Below are 15,872 nucleotides of genomic sequence, written 5' to 3'. Positions count from 1 at the left end.
TTCCTTCTAACTCTACATTTCTATGAGTCTATGAAATGCGGCATAAATACACGCCCGGCGGCCTCCGAGCAGAGAGAATTACACCTGGACTGTTTGCAAAGGGCAGCGCTCTAAAAACACGGGGTTTTTTGGGGGGGGTGTTTAAGTGTGCCCTTCCTATTCGACGGCTAAGCCCGCTGCTGCTTAAGCCTCTGGAGGAAAGCAACTATTGTGTCCAAGCTCCGTTTGCCACCCGCCAAAACCCTCCGGGACCCTGAAGCAGCGAGAGGAGCTGCGAAGGCGCGCTCCCCTCTGCCGCCGATGCAAAGGGCGACTGCGGAGCACGCGCTCCTCCCCGGCCAGCCAGAGGCGCAGCACGTGCCCAGGGCGGGCGCCTCATTGTTGTTGTTATGGCTGCTGCTGCTGCTGCTGCTGCTGCTAGGGGATCCGGGGACGTGAGCAGGCCTGGCCCGACCCGGGTTGAAGGAGGACAAGCCGGCAGCGCGCCAAGTGAGTTCGGTTGCGCGCGACGGCCCCCGCTCCCCCCACCCCCGCCGGGTCAAATTTCAGCTCCGTCGCCGAGGGCTCCTCTATATAAAGAGGCGGCGGCCAGGCGGGCAGTGAAAGCGAGCTTGCTTTCTCAGACTGTGGCGAGGTCTGTTTCTCTGAAGGGAAAAAAAGAAGCGCGACGTGGCTGCTGATCTCTGCCAAGAAAGAAAGAAACAGGTAATCTAGACTGATCATGTGCATGCCTAGTTTTCTCCTTCCCCGCTTGGGATTCCGTGAATGAATGCCCAAACTTTCTACAGGAATAAAGTGCCTTCTGGAGTTTGCTTTTCGCAACTCATGATTTGAAGTAATAATGCCCCAAGCGGGTTCATAGAGATTGCATTTCCTTGACTGGATGTGAGTTTCTATCAGTAGGCAATGCAAGAAATGCCTTTCTCCATTATGGCTTTGAGTTGGAGAATCTAACAGGTTGCAAAGCTTTTGCAGTGCTGGTATGTAAATCTTAGTTGGGCTGTTGGTGGAATCTCTAAGCACCTGATCCTAAATAGCACGTGCACATTCATAGTCAGTGGGTTGTTGCCAACATGGGAAGTAGCTCCTTTACATAAGGTGAGCAATTTGATGATAGATCTGCAGATTCACAGAAGACCCAAGCTGGGGCTCAGAAGCAGATCACATGTTTCACACATAGAAGGCCCCAAGCTTGGGCATTTTCAGTTTAAGGTAGGACATGATGCAAACAACTTCTGCCTGAAAGCTGCCAGCTCTAAATCGAAGCCAGGCAATATTAGGCTGGATGAACAAATCATCTGATTTGGCTTTCTGTATGGCCATCTAAAACGCTCCCAACAGTTGCAAAAGCATTCAGTGATAAGGTGCAACATAATCTGAGGGATTTATTTTCATGTATAAACCTCAGGACTTTGGGCACATGTGGGAAAGATCCACACATTCTTCATCTACAAGAATCTTTCCCCTGTCCCTAGGAAACTCAGACCCATAGAGTATAAGGTCTATAATCTTATAGTGCAAGTATGTGATACAGTTCCCAGTACTGTAGAGATCTGATCTCTATGCTGTGGTTTAGCAAATTAACCTACAACTTCCCTATTTTCTTTTGACCTGCAGGTGTCCTTACATAATTTTTGCCTTTTTGTCTGGGCAGAACCATTGCAATGGCAGCTGTGCCTTCTGCTGGGTGCCTTCTGGCAAAGAACCAGTACTACAGAAGTAAGTTTTCTGCCTTGAAAGGAGGACTAACATGATCTCAAAATGTTTGTTTCTGTACGGACAGCCACATGTTTAGTGTGCATACTAGTATGGGTTTCATTATTCATGTTTAGGGCTGGCCTTAGATTTAAAAGCACCACAAGCAAGAGGTATATTTGCTTCACCCCTCCTTTTGCTCAGCTCTGGAATATCTTTAATTGTATTTGTAGCCAATTTCTGCATGCATGATTTATTCCTGTCATCTAACCTGTGGCAGGTGCCCCTAACTGGAACCTGTTGCCCACCAAACTTGATTTCCCCCAGCAGTTTCCTGGACCACCTGCCCTTAAAACTAGCTCTCTTTATATGACTTTTCCTGAGGGAATCCTTTGTTTCTCCAAGAAACATTTAATATTGAAATAATCTTTTTAATCTCAGTCTTATTTGAATGTATCATATGCATTTGAATCATACTAACTTGCTGTCATATGATGCAACCTGATGCCCTGCAATTAATGTTTGCTTACAGAAGTGTAAAAAATTAGCCACTGTTTGAAACAATAGGCACGGATATGTGTTTACTAACCATTTGTTACATTTTAAGAGTTGTTTCTTTAAAAGTAATCAAAGGTGTAAACACTGGTCTGTATGATACTGATTTGATTTTCCCAAATGTAATGTAGGCTCTCTTTTTCACACACAGCACGACTGAATTCTGACTCTAGTGTTTCTTCAAGCAGTTCATCTTGCTGCTCTGAACCCACAAACTCCTTGGACCAGGAAAAAGCACATCATGGTATTGTGACGCTTACTTAAATTATTAGCTAAAATCCAGAAAAGTTTAGCATACTTAATGGGAATAATTTGACCTGTCATCCCCAACTGTGCATTTAATTCTAATATGTTTTCAGATAAGACTACAGTATGCTTTGCCTTTTCTGGTATTGTTGCTTCATTAAAATTAATAGCCTTTTTTGTTGCTTTGGTTTTTATTATTGACCAACTCCATATGTGTATGCTTTTATAGGGTTACCTGACGTGTTTGAAAGATGCTGGTGGATAAAAAGCTTCTTCCACTGTGAGCCCATGCCTCAGAATGTAGGCAGGAAAACATTGTCAGCCAGCAGGTAAGAACTGCTTTACTTCTGGGGGGACAAGATTCAATAGAATTAATATTATTGTGGCTTTATAATCTGACCACTTTTATGTTGAAAGGAGATTTCCAAAGATTGCTGTGATGCTGATTTTTGTTTAAACTTAGAATAGCTTGTCTTGAAATGCATGGGTCTGGTTTATTAAAAATGGCAAGTATAGGCCAATTTATTTTAGTGGAGTGGGAGGTTATTAAATTGCCCACTGGCTGCCAATATGTTCAGTGATCTTTTGTTAGTGAACCAGACCGTAGAACAATGACAACTATGTGAAGGTTGCCATACAGGTTTCAGGTGCTTGACATTAAAGTTCAGTCAAATACCTGTAGCTCCTTGTTAGGCTTTTCAACTACCCACAAGGTTTTTTTTGGTAACAGCACCCTTAGAGCGCAGTCCCAAACTTAATAGGCCTTACTTCTGAGTACACATTCATAGGATTCTGTTGCAAGTATGCTTGTAATAGACGCCCTAAAATGACATTTATTCCATCCCTGTTACTTTATTTAAAACATATCTAATGTGTTACATTAAATAGCTATGTACACTCCATTGCTGCAGATCAGCTTCTCCCAACTTGGTACCAATGGTCTGGGATCCTGGGAGTTGTGTTCCAAAACATTGAAAGGGCCTCAAGTCTGTTCCAGAGGAAATGTGCTTCCTCTGTAACTTAATTTCCCAGGACTTTAGTTTTATATGGACTTTAATATATATACAAATCTGCAGTCAGCTAATATCCATTTACAAGAACAATTTTTTTCTTACAAGTCAAAACAATATTACAAATCTATTTTAAAAAGCAATAAGACTGGAATCTTTCATTTGCATTCTCCGGTTTTATGGGAAACGGATTTAAAAAAAATGTTTTCTGTAGAGCTTAACTTATTATGTATAGAAACAAAAGCACTTCTTTAGTTGTCCAGAGAAATTATCTTCTCACAGCTGGTGTGCAACCGTAGTTTCTTTTTCTTTACTGTTTTCGGGGGAGGGGATTTAAAGGAGAATTCCCACTTATAATTCGTATTGTCAAGCGGCAAAGCAAAGTTTAAAACTTGACATTTCCAAGATCATGTAAGATTTGAATCTTAGGTTTATCTGCAGTTCTGGTTTCTAGTCAAACTTGTCAGTAACTCTTTACAGCAATCTTTGATAAAAGGTCTATTCTTATTTTTTTGACAGTGCTAACAGCTGACTTGGACTCCTACAATGATGTTGCATCCACAGACTCACTTCTTGAAAGACTTGAGGTCTTCCAGGTGGCTGCATTCAGTTGTGTCTTCACTGAAAACAAACTGCTTGAAACTTCCGTTGCAGGAAAAATGCAGATTTCCAAGGATTTATCCATAGTTTATTTTTAAGGCAGCCACTGAAGTTTCCATGTCTGCTGCAGAGTTTTTGATACTGAACAGGTGTTCTACATTTCGTAATGACTCTTCTATATCATTGGAAGAATGCAAATGCAAAGACTTGTTAGGCTGGAGTGTCTGCTAATTATCCAGCCTTTCCTTTGCAAAATTGAAAAGCTCTTGCAGACTGTCTGGGGCAAAATGATTCAAGGTTATTTTGTCTTCAAGCACACTCTGTCTTCTTAGCCTTAAGGGACTTGATCCAGACAGTTGCAATTAGTTCCTACTGGTTTCAATGGGACTTAAGTAGTTATGACAAATTTGCCCCTTGGACTTCATTAGGACCTAAATTCAGCTAACTTAATCTCAGTTTGTCCCAAGGTTTAAATTTAGATTGTTAGCTCACTTCACACTTAAATTATGTTTAGACAAAATTTGTTCAAAAATGCCAAATGTAGATGTTAAGTTTTAGAAGAAATCTAGTGACAGCTTCTTCATTTATGGAAGATTTCATCAAATAAATTAATTGTATTTGCCAAACCTAAACATATTGCATGGGAGTAAGTCCCGCTTATTTAATTGGAACTCAGTTCAACACCAGTGTTAGTAGAATCTCTTATTCCCACATCAGCTATGTAGAGTGCAATTTACACCACATCTAGATGATATATGCCTTAATGTAAGTAAATAATGTAAGGAGCTGAACCAAAGTACTTGATTTTTCATTGACCCTTTGATTGTTCATTGATTCTTTCTGGTAGGTCAGATTTCCACTTTCACCAACTCTAAAGAGTACCGTATTTTTCGCCCCAGAGGACACACCTAATTTTTTTTGGGGGGGGAATAAAGAATTTTTTTCCCCTCCCCAGGCACGGGGCAGGCGCGGGGGAAGCCCGAGCTTCCCCCGACCCCAGCCCCCAGAACAGCCTGCTATCTGCAAGCCTAGGGAGCCGCGCCGGTCTCCCCAGGCTTGCGGAGAGGTGCGCGAAGCCCGGGGGCGCTCTTCAGTGTGTACCAGGCTTCGGAATGCAGGCAGCTCTGCGCTACCCTCCGGAGCCCCGCGAGGCTTTGCGCCGGGATCGGGAAGGTGGCGCAGAGCTGCAGGAAGCCCAGGAAAACCTGCATTCGCCCCATAGGACGCATACACATTTCCCCTTCATTTTTGGAGGGTAAAAAGTGCGTCCTATAAGGCGAAAAATACGGTATGTATACAGTCTCATCAGATGAAGAGATGGGATTGCTATATGATGCAAATTTAAATATCAGTGTCTTCATGCTGCAACATTTTCATTTGGCATCTTTTATTTTTCTCAAACTTTAAAAATGCTGAAATACTTATCTACAGAAATTTCTGTGACACCATGTGTATGTGTACTCACCATACTTGTTTTGCTCTTACGCTACTTTCCATGCCTAGACATGTGATGCTTTTAAAAAACTAAATCTACTGAGAGAAAATTGATGAGTGTAGGGTAAGTAAATGGCAAAAAGGAGTAAGGCAGAATGTAAAGGAAAAAATGTCTGTTCTAATCTGGACTCACTTTGTTAGAGTTTATTCATCTTTGTACATGTAAAAAGATTTTGTATGGTATTGTCAGAGATTTTGTATAGTATTTGTCAGAGCCATGTCTTAATGTACAGAATTAACTGGTTTTTTTACTAAGTTTTATATTAATAAAGCTTGATAAATATATATGCCTTGTGATCATGAAAACTACAAGCCATTCATAGTAAATATGCACCTGGAATGTTGGGCCAACTTAGAGGCAATCAGATCAACAACAAAAAATGATTAGTAGATTAAGCAATCTCCCTTGCCCCAACCCTCTGCTAAAAATGCTCCATCCCAAAGATGATTTTATTAAAAAAGAATAAAGTCATCTGTCAGGGCTTCTCTACATGCTTTGGATCCTATTGTTTGTCCTTACCTTACAATCTTAATTATGGGTTTGCCATTTTTAATTGCTCATTGGCATTTCTAACAATTGATTATTAATGAGTCAGATCAGGGTTTTGTTTTTGTTTTTTAGCAGTTAACAAGCACTGAGAGTATTGGATCATAGGAAGCTCTACCTTACACCAAATCAGATGGTTGGTCTATCAACCTCAGTATTTTCTGTACTGACCAGCAGTGGCTCTCCAGATTTTCAGACAGGATTTTCTGCCAGTGCACCGTGAAGATGCTGGGGACTGAACTTTGGCTGCTCTACCACTGAGCTATGGTTGTGCTCCTTACACGATACAAAGTACAACCACAATCAAAACATTCTGTTCTACTCACTTATCCACTGGAACATTATAGGTGTCATAAAGATTTAATATGATCTTTATCCAGACCATAAAAAAGCTTGTCACATAAAGGGACAGTTGATGTTCTGATCAATAATGCAGTTGACAGAAAGTAGGGCACCACAGATGTAAAAGAATAAAAGGTTATGGGAAAGCATGTTAAAACAAGCCAGTTCTGTGGCCAAAATCTAATTTATTATAAAGTAATAAACAAACCACTTCTGAATTCATTGCAAGTGCCCAAAGAAATACCAGCAGGGGACTGATGAAAGAAATACTGTATAAATAACTGGAGACTGTTGCCCCAACTCACTTTGCTTGCTAGCTTCACCTACGTATCTGCCAGCTCCCCCCTTCTTTCACACCTGACCAGCCTATCCATCCTTTATAGTTGAATAAACGCCCATTTTTTACATCTCACTGACCATCACCTCCTAGCCTGCCCCAAGCCCGTAAGCTAATTGTAGCTGCTACATTTACTGAGGGAGGGGGAAAAGCAATTCACAGGGTGGTTTGTGAAGTGCTCCTAATCCTCAGTTAAAACAGCTCACCTGTGCTGCCGGCCACTCTGTCATCATGCTGGAGCTGGTGTGGCTACACACTGCAACATGACAACAACCTTACATTTTTATGTGTATAGGAAGAAGAGGCTGTGACATGTACTGCTCCTGGACAATTTCATACCAATACTGCTTTTTGACCAAGGAATTTAACCGTTGACTAAGTAAAAAGAGTCTGTTGGATCAGTCCAGCCAGCATCCTCTTCTCACTAAACAGCAGGCATGTGTCAAGTAGCTTTGCAAGGGAGCTATATTATATTAACCATATTAATACCTTTATGATGTTGTTGTTGTTTAGTCGTTTAGTCGTGTCCGACTCTTCGTGACCCCATGGACCAGAGTACGCCAGGCACTCCTGTCTTCCACTGCCTCCCGCAGTTTGTCAAACTCATGTTCGTAGCTTCGAGAACACTGTCCAACCATCTCGTCCTCTGTCGTCCCCTTCTTGTGCCCTCCATCTTTCCTAACATCGGTCTTTTCCAGGGAGTCTTCTCTTCTCATGAGGTGGCCAAAGTATTGGAGCCTCGGCTTCAGGATCTGTCCTTCCAGTGAGGACTCAGGGCTGATTTCCTTAAGAATGGATAGGTTTGATCTTTATGTTACCAACACCTTAATGGAGTCTGCATTCAGTAATCAGTAATCAAGGCTCAATGGACAAGAGAGTCATGAAACTTGATGAGTAATTCGAGGGAAATCAGTATACGTTGGCCTAATCAATCTCACAAAGTGATTGTAAATAAGAAGAAACATTCCTATGTACATCAGGATAGAAAAGGATAGAAAAACCCATGGAAAAAAGTCAGTAGCAATTCATTTATTTTACAGATCTCTATCCTACCATTAAAAAACCCCAACAACTTTCTCATGAGGTGGCAATCAAACGAAGTAGCAATAGTTTAGGTTTATCCTTCCTCAAGCTTGCGGGCTGATAAGGGCCACAAATAACATTTTCATTTCAGACTTATTTGTGATATTGTTGACAAGGTCAAGCTATCTTCTTTGGGGAACGTGTGAAGTGAAAAATGTTCTGCAACATGGATTTGTAAAGTGCAGCTTACTGCGTATGTAAATCGCTAGGCACAGGCTATCACCAGAACAGCTCAAATGCACAGCTACAGCTAAAGCGTCGCTTCCCTAGTGCTAACAAGGCTGGTCCTGCTCACTCCTCCCTCTGCCATGCAAGCCTCCATCCCTTCTGAGCAGTTGTGTTGAAAGTCTACGGTGACACTTCTTAGGTTGATGTTATATAGCTCTGGGCTTCTGCACTGAGCAACAGAAGCCAAGCTTTGCTAGGGTTGGGGCAACCACTTTCGGAATACATTTTTTAAAGGTTCAATGAATTGAAGAAATCAAGCTTTAGGTATTTGTAAATTAGACTATGGCTGTTAGGTATGGGAAACTTGGACCATTAGTTTCTCGTTTTTTTCTGTCTTCTGTTCCCCACATATCCATATCAGTTTGCAATTTTTTTTTAAGTCATCGTGATAATTGAGCAGCATTTTAGTGCACATTTCTTCTAATATACATATATTTGCAAAGCCATTTCACCTGTTACATAGTTTTGTATGGTTTGTTTTTTTTACTAGAATATGAATTTATATGACAATTTACTCAAGTACATGTATTTTTGTACTCATTACTTGACTGCACTGAAAAATTCAGAGAAGTGTGAATTCCAAATGATGCTGTGTTTTGGCTGGTGTATTGCTCCATAAAGTGTGAATTATGTAGGTTTGCTTTTAAATGCAAGCTGAATTGAATTTCTCCATTCCTATTGGCTACTTAAAAGTAATCTCTACTCAGTCCAAGTAGCTTCATGAACTGATGTTTTTCTGAGGACCAATGGCTATTACTCTGATTATTCCTCATGGAACTTATCATTGTGGAAGCAGCCTGAGTGACTACGACCTCCTTCTAACGTTATGTTGTATAATACTTACACTACATGCATGAAGTGTCTGATGAAGGAATACAGTGGTACCTCAGGTTAAGTACTTAATTTGTTCCGGAGGTCCGTACTTAACCTGAAACTGTTCTTAACCTGAAGCACCACTTTAGCTAATGGGGCCTCCTGCTGCCGCCGCACCACCAGAGCATGATTTCTGTTCTCATCCCGAAGCAAAGTTCTTAACCTGAAGCACTATTTCTGGGTTAGCGGAGTCTGTAACCTGAAGCGTATGTAACCTGAGGTACCACTGTATTCACAAAAAGAAATGGGAACATCTCTTCAGTTTAAACTATTAAATGCATTTGTTTCATTGTTCTTTTTCCAAAACCCAGGGACATAAATTTTATATATTTTAGATTAAATAAACAGCTGAAACACTTACGAATGCTTGAGCTGTTGTTTCAATGGATTTCCCTAGGTTGTGTTTTTCCCCTTCTATAATAAAATAATAATGGAGACATTGCTTACTCAATACTATTCATTTGGGAAGTCAAATGCCTACAGCAGCCTCACTTCAAAATTTCTTAGGAAAAAAAAGAGTGTGCAGCACAGCATTTTATCATCTCCACCAAGACTAACATCGTTTGGAAAATATTTAAAGGACTGGTATTTCAGAAAATTGCTTGCTCTTGTTTTGTAAATGACATGTCTTATCCACCTAAGTTTTCATGTGTTCCAGCATCTCTCATTTTAGAATGTAATCAGATGAGACTAAACATAATCGAGCTGGCATATAAAAGTGAAGAGCATTTGCCCCTCCCAAATGCCAAATGCATTTACGTTCCAAAGACTCAGTGTAGACGATGCCCAAAACCCAGAATCAGAATGAAACCAATTAACCTTCTTAATATCTTTTCCAAAGTCTTTTCCTGGGAACCACTGGAATGATCTCTGTTATTACTTTGCATTCAGAAGGTCCCAGGAACAATCCCTGTCATTTCCAGGTATGGATGGAAATATACCCTGACTGAAATTCTGGACACCCACTGAAAATCAGTGTAGACAACATTAAGTTAGATGGACCAGCAGCCTGATTCAGTACAAGGCAGCTTCTTATGTATCTCTCTACGTCTATGCCTGAAATATAATTCTTAATAGTTGCAACAGAATCATAGAAAGACTTCAACACCCTTGTAAATATACTTGTTCATAAAGCAAGTTATCAGAAAGATATTCTGAAACCTGTAGGCTCACAAAGAATAGCCATAGCCTTAGAGTACAGCTAGAATGTTTTCAAATGATGGTTTTTGTGAATGATGTCACCCATGGTTTTGCTGATTGTTACTCATTTTGGGACACATTCCACATGTGGACTGTGCCTAAAATCTCAGTTCTGTTTGCTGTAAGTCTGAATGGCCCAAAAAATCTGCATGGGTGGTACAGCAAAAGTGGTGCTAAGCCAGCCAACACCACATCATATCCCTGCACCCTCCTAGTATTTGAAGAGATACTAGTTGCTATGTCTTCCATAAGGCACCTTTGCACTTCTCTTTAGCACAAGCACTCCTGGGGAAGCCGTTATCTGGATATAGCATAAAAGGTGAGCCCAGCAATGGACATGTTTGGGTTTTAAGTGATGTACTGTATGCACCTAACCGTATGTGTAGTCTCTTTCGTGATACCATGATGAGTTCATCATTGACTGATTAAGCTGAACTCTGTAGTTTCCCACAGGACATAATGCCACAAAGTGTTAACATGTTTTTAATGGAAAAATAGGCATTTGTAAACTGGTTTACTGTTTTACAATGGGGCACAGTGGCTGCATATCTGCACCAAGCTTTACAGCTTTGTTTCTGGTGGTGGGTTTTTTGTGATTGTTTTTGGGAGGATGCTACCTTGGCTGCAGTAAAGCTTCTGCTTTTGACTGAGCACTCCATCAGCTGATCCCAGGGACCAATCATTTTCTACCAGGCCCTATAAAGCTTGGCCCTCAGTCTAAGCAACTTAAAGAGGCATCTGCCTGGCTAAACTCCTGCCACCTTTGGAACATGATATGACACCTGGCCCCTCTGGTTGTCAGCTGCTGTTTTTAGAACTTGACCTCTTTCCAGTCTTGAGCTGCAATACCTGCCAGTCTTTACTGCTTCTTACAGAACTGAGTCATTGCCAGTGCTGGACTGTGCTACTCACCTCTGGTCCTATAGGACTAGCATGATTCCTCTACTTGAAAACCTGACAGCTCGGAACCTCATTGCCCGCCCGCATTAGAACATGAGAGACCCATAGCTAACTTCAAGGCAGATCAATATAAAATGTGTTGTTTTGCCAGGGAGGCAAATAATGAGTAAAGGATTTCAGCTACCTTTGCTGTGTCTCTAACAAAAAAATCCTCATTGGTTAGCATTGCTGCCATTTGCAGCAGGAAGGATCCAGTCACAAAGAGTTTGCTTGTGGTCCATAGGGTGCAATTCCAGCAATTGAGAAGAAAGGACACAGCATCCCATTAGAAAGCCTGGTATACCAGCAATGTTTTTGTTGGGAGACCAAAGCATTGCCTTTCTATATTTAGCCTTTTTGTTGTTGTTCTAGAATTTATTTCAAGAATGATAATCAAGAGCATACTGAACTGTTAGCTATAGGGCTTATTCAGTGTATTCATTGATAGCATATACAGATCACAGGCACTGAAACTTAGCCGTTAATTTGACTGAGAGTCTTCCCAGTTGTACCTTTTCATACCAATGTGTCTGCAAAATTAGTGAATTGTCATCCAGCAGTGCCTAAAGCTTCTGAAACTGAGGGACCAACAGAAGATATGCAGAACTGAATTCTCCTTCCTAAGAATATTTCCATCACTAAAATTGGACACATTATATGTCCCTATGTTTAGAAAAGGATGACATTATAGATAATTTTGTAATGGACTGGAGATGTTTGTTGGTAGGGTGGTTTTTGTGATTGCCTTTTTGTAACTTTATTTTAGATCTTGTTATTTATGTAGAAATTGTTCAGTTTGGCTGTGCATTTTTTACGTTTTATCTATTATTTATGGCTACTTTTGTTATGTTGTAGCCATGTATTTCTTTCATTTTGTAAGCAGCCTTGAGCATGAATTGAACTGTGGAAATGCAGCATGCAGGTAAATGTATGTATGTATGTATGTATGTATGTATGTATGTATGTAATGGTTTTTTCTTTCACCTTCTCTTTCCTCAAAAATTCACTTTTGAACATTGCACTAATAATAAAAAAGTGGAATTGTGCTAACAAGTAAGTAGGGTGGGAGTGTTTTCCCAAAAAATAAGAAATAAATGCCAGCTATTCTGCTTGAATATGTAAACTTATCCATTGTTTCACTGGAGCCTCAGATTGATCACAGGAGTCCTGGACATATAAAGATGAAGTGCAGGCGGCTTGTGAGGAAGCTTCTCACTCTTGGCAGTCAGTCTCTAAAAAATATTAGATAGGTAGCCGTGTTGGTCTGCCATAGTCAAAATAAAAAATTCCTTCCAGTAGCACCTTAAAGACCAACTAAGTTAGTTCTTGGTATGAGCTTTCGTGTGCATGCACACTTCTTCAGATACACACTGTGTATCTGAAGAAGTGTGCATGCACACGAAAGCTCATACCAAGAACTAACTTAGTTGGTCTTTAAGGTGCTACTGGAAGGAATTTTTTTTTTATTCTAAAAAATATCTACTACATGCCAAACTCAACATGCCAACTGGTTGGTTGTGGGGTATGCAAATAGCAGATAGCCATGGCATGTGAATCAGTCTAGAATGTCCACGTGACAGAATTTAGAATAGCTTCCTCATGTGCTGGAGGGCATTTGTGTCACCCTCAAGAGGACAAGAGTGAGAATTGTATTTATTTATTTCAAATAATTTCACTTGAAGGCCTTAGAACTTCAGAACAAATAATACTTTAAATCATTCTTACTGATACAAATCAAATAACTGGAGGAATTGGATAAAAGCACACACAACTAAATTATTATTGCTTTAGGTACTGCTGCTTAATTTGTTTTCCCACCCCATCCCTGGCTCTGGGTCAGTCAGGAAAAAAAATAAAATAGGAGCCACTTTGACAATAATATAGATTTAACTTTAAGTGGGTCTCTTCCACTTTCGCCTTAACAATATTTGTATGAGATGTGTTCTAGTCTCCAGCCTGAAAGATGGAGTCAATTGCAAAATATTCCAGTGTTTTGTTAGTACTGTGGCACATTAACTTGTGCTACTGAAATTTATTTCTAATTGGGGAAAAAATATTTTCCCCATCTTATTAGTGCAATCCCACTTTTATTTCATTAGTGCAATGAACTTTTGAGAGAAAAGAGGATGAGAGAAGAATCCCTTACAAAATTATCTGTCATTTGATCTTTTTTCTAAACATTGTCAAAGATGTATAATGGGTCCAATTTTAGTAATGGAAATGTTCTCAGGAAGCAGGATTCAGTTATGTGTATCTTGACATCTGTGATGATTCTTCATCTCCTTTCCTTTTTTCAGTGAGGCCTAATTAAGGTTTATTTCCTTTGTGGCATCGTAAAGTCTGCTTTCTGCTTAACCTGAGAAGCACAAAGGCTGCTCTATGCTTGCTGTTGCTAGAATGATCTGCCACAGTAAAATTGGAAGTGTTTCATTGAATCACAAACAGCAACAGCTTTCCAGAAACGAGAGAAAAAGAGAGAGAGAGAGAGAGAGAGAGAGAACTTGACATCTGAAGTGAGAGGAATGCATGTGTCTATGTAGGAAATGCAGACTGCATTTTGAATTTATTTATTATAAACATTTCATTTCCCTTCTTGGAATTCACAGGAAAGCTACATTACTGTGTACATTCTTGGGTATAGTCAAGTAAGCAGAAAAGTTAACATTAGCTGTCTTGAGGTGAAGACTTTAGCATGTGGGTTTTGCACCCTTAAATTTTAGCAACAATTCCTAAGGCAGGCAGAAACATCATTAAGTGGTTCACCAAGACTCTCAGCAATTTTCAAGAGGTCTGTTAGAGAAATAAAGTTTGGGAATCACAGGTCTAGGAAGTTCCTAGCAGGCTGAGAAAGGCACTTTCTCCCTGTCATTTTTACAAACATAATATAAATAGCTAATATTTGGGGCTGCCTTAAGACATTTTGATGTCCGAAGCAGACCACCAAATCCTCCCCCCCCCCCAGTATGAGGGACAACACATCATCCCAAACTCAATTCTTGCCTCCATTTCTCCACCTAATTCCTGCTACCTGAACATAACCTGAACCTTGCAGTATGGATGGGTTGACTCTACTGCCCTCCACAAACCTGTCAGTTGGAGCTGGCATCAAGAGGACTTGCATTGCTCTTCTCAGTGTGCCGCATTCTTCAGGGAGATTTAATCTGACCCAGCTACCGTAGCAGTTGCGACAGGCATGACTGCACTAAAAATAACGTTTACAACAAAGTGATACCAACAGAGGAGGAAAGGTATCTCCCATTGTCTCAGAACATGGCACAACTGCCAGTAATGACTAGCTGTATACTTATAGGGGCTTAGGAACCAAGAACATACTCAGAAGGTGATGGACTCCCTTCACTGGAGATTTTAAAGCAGAGGTTAGATGGCCATTTGTCATGGATGCTTCTTCTCTTCCTGGATCATATGATTAAGATGGTATCTGTATTTCTCTTGTATACGATGATATAGCCATGCCTGCTCAGGACATGTGTGCCTACAAATGCCTGCACACTACTTCTCCATATTCATGGAATAAGCCCTTCTGGAACATTTATGACTGAGGGGTAATTACCTCAGGGAAGGTCTTTCCACTGTGGTTCTGTTTTGCCAGAGGAAAGGCTGCTGCCTGTTTGATAAAGTTGGCTCAGAAAATAGCACTTTTGCTGAAATGCACAGGAGCACAAAGTGAGCAGCTTTGGGCCAAAATCTGGAAAGTGTAGTGCCCCATAAAATATTCAGGGAGTGAAAAAGACAGGACTGGAGCTTTCCAAGAAATTATGCTTCATTGAGAAAGTAAACAAAATCGTTATTTAATAGTTAATGGTGAAGGATTGTCTCAGAGAATGGAGAGGGCCATTGAAAATTGCTGTAGTGGAAGTCAGGCTTGTATATCTGTGGTGGTGTTTCCCTCAAGTCTCATATCACAAATGTTACTTACCACAAAACAAAATGATCTGAAAATAAGTTTACTGGAACCCTATCTAGGCACTTAGCTTTATCGGGGGGGGGGGGGGAGGAGGCGAGTGTCAGGCATATACATTAAATCCATACAACTCCTGAAACCTGAGGTAAAGCAAGATACCTTGGAGGGATATGTGTCTTGTCAAAAGTGAAGAAGGGCAATTGATATGGTTTGTGCCTTTCAACCTGGAAAATTTTTATTCTGCCACATGGTTGCCTATTTATTCTATCTTGTTGCAAATTTAAAGAGGAATAGCACATTGATCTCAGTTTAAAACCATAGGTCAGGTTTTAGTATGCATTTGTTTCAGCCTGCTGCAGTTCATTAAAAAAAAAGCATAGAACTAATGCCCTTCTGAAACATTGCTTTGCAATTAGCTTAATTACAACAGCTGTGTCAAATGTATGTATGTCTATGAAATTGATTCATAAACCTGTAGCTTGCTTGGGACACTTTTATGCAACAGTGAAAAGGCAGCTTTCACTTTGGTGATAGAAAGTCATGGGTATTCATGGCATCCCTGTTAAAAGTGTATAATTTATGGAAGCAAAAGTAATACTTGTGAGATTTAGTTTCTTACTTTAGTACACAAAGCCTCAATTATTTATTTCCATTATCCACCATTTTAAACTCTCTCTCACCATATATATATATATATATATATATATATATATATATATAGCCACATAGATAAATATACACACTGAGATTAGGTAATTAAAGAGCTACCAAAGTGCTGCTTGGACACTTTTTCCTGATTGC

General features: G+C 40.3%; 1 protein-coding gene across 2 annotated transcripts; it reads left to right on the top strand.

Annotated features, from left to right (window-relative positions):
• Window positions 1-573: 573 nt before the first annotated feature.
• Window positions 574-4,897, top strand: PPDPFL (pancreatic progenitor cell differentiation and proliferation factor like). 2 transcript variants are annotated; one of them, XM_083518092.1, is made up of 5 exons: window positions 574-705; window positions 1,618-1,719; window positions 2,402-2,494; window positions 2,726-2,825; window positions 4,026-4,897. In XM_083518092.1, exons 2-5 carry the CDS (start codon window positions 1,665-1,667, stop codon window positions 4,036-4,038), a joined length of 261 nt encoding a protein of 86 aa, XP_083374218.1. In that variant the 5' UTR covers window positions 574-705; window positions 1,618-1,664; the 3' UTR covers window positions 4,039-4,897. The 2 variants fall into 2 exon arrangements, with proteins under 2 accessions (XP_083374218.1, XP_083374219.1); XM_083518093.1 differs by having other exon boundaries at window positions 592-705; window positions 1,655-1,719.
• Window positions 4,898-15,872: the final 10,975 nt, after the last annotated feature.

This window comes from Podarcis liolepis (genome assembly GCF_965112155.1).
Source record: "Podarcis liolepis genome assembly, chromosome: 8".
Taxonomy (NCBI): Eukaryota; Metazoa; Chordata; class Lepidosauria; order Squamata; family Lacertidae; genus Podarcis; species Podarcis liolepis.
This window is presented reverse-complemented; position numbering and strand designations above follow the sequence as displayed.

What these genes read in the sequence shown, in the direction of transcription:
- PPDPFL (XM_083518092.1), top strand. Translation starts at nt 1,665, where the DNA reads ATGGCAGCTGTGCCTTCTGCTGGGTGCCTTCTGGCAAAGAACCAGTAC. An exon ending in AAAGAACCAGTACTACAGAA is followed by an intron (nt 1,720 to 2,401) that starts GTAAGTTTTCTG and finishes TTTCACACACAG; the next exon opens with CACGACTGAATTCTGACTCT. An exon ending in CCAGGAAAAAGCACATCATG is followed by an intron (nt 2,495 to 2,725) that starts GTATTGTGACGC and finishes ATGCTTTTATAG; the next exon opens with GGTTACCTGACGTGTTTGAA.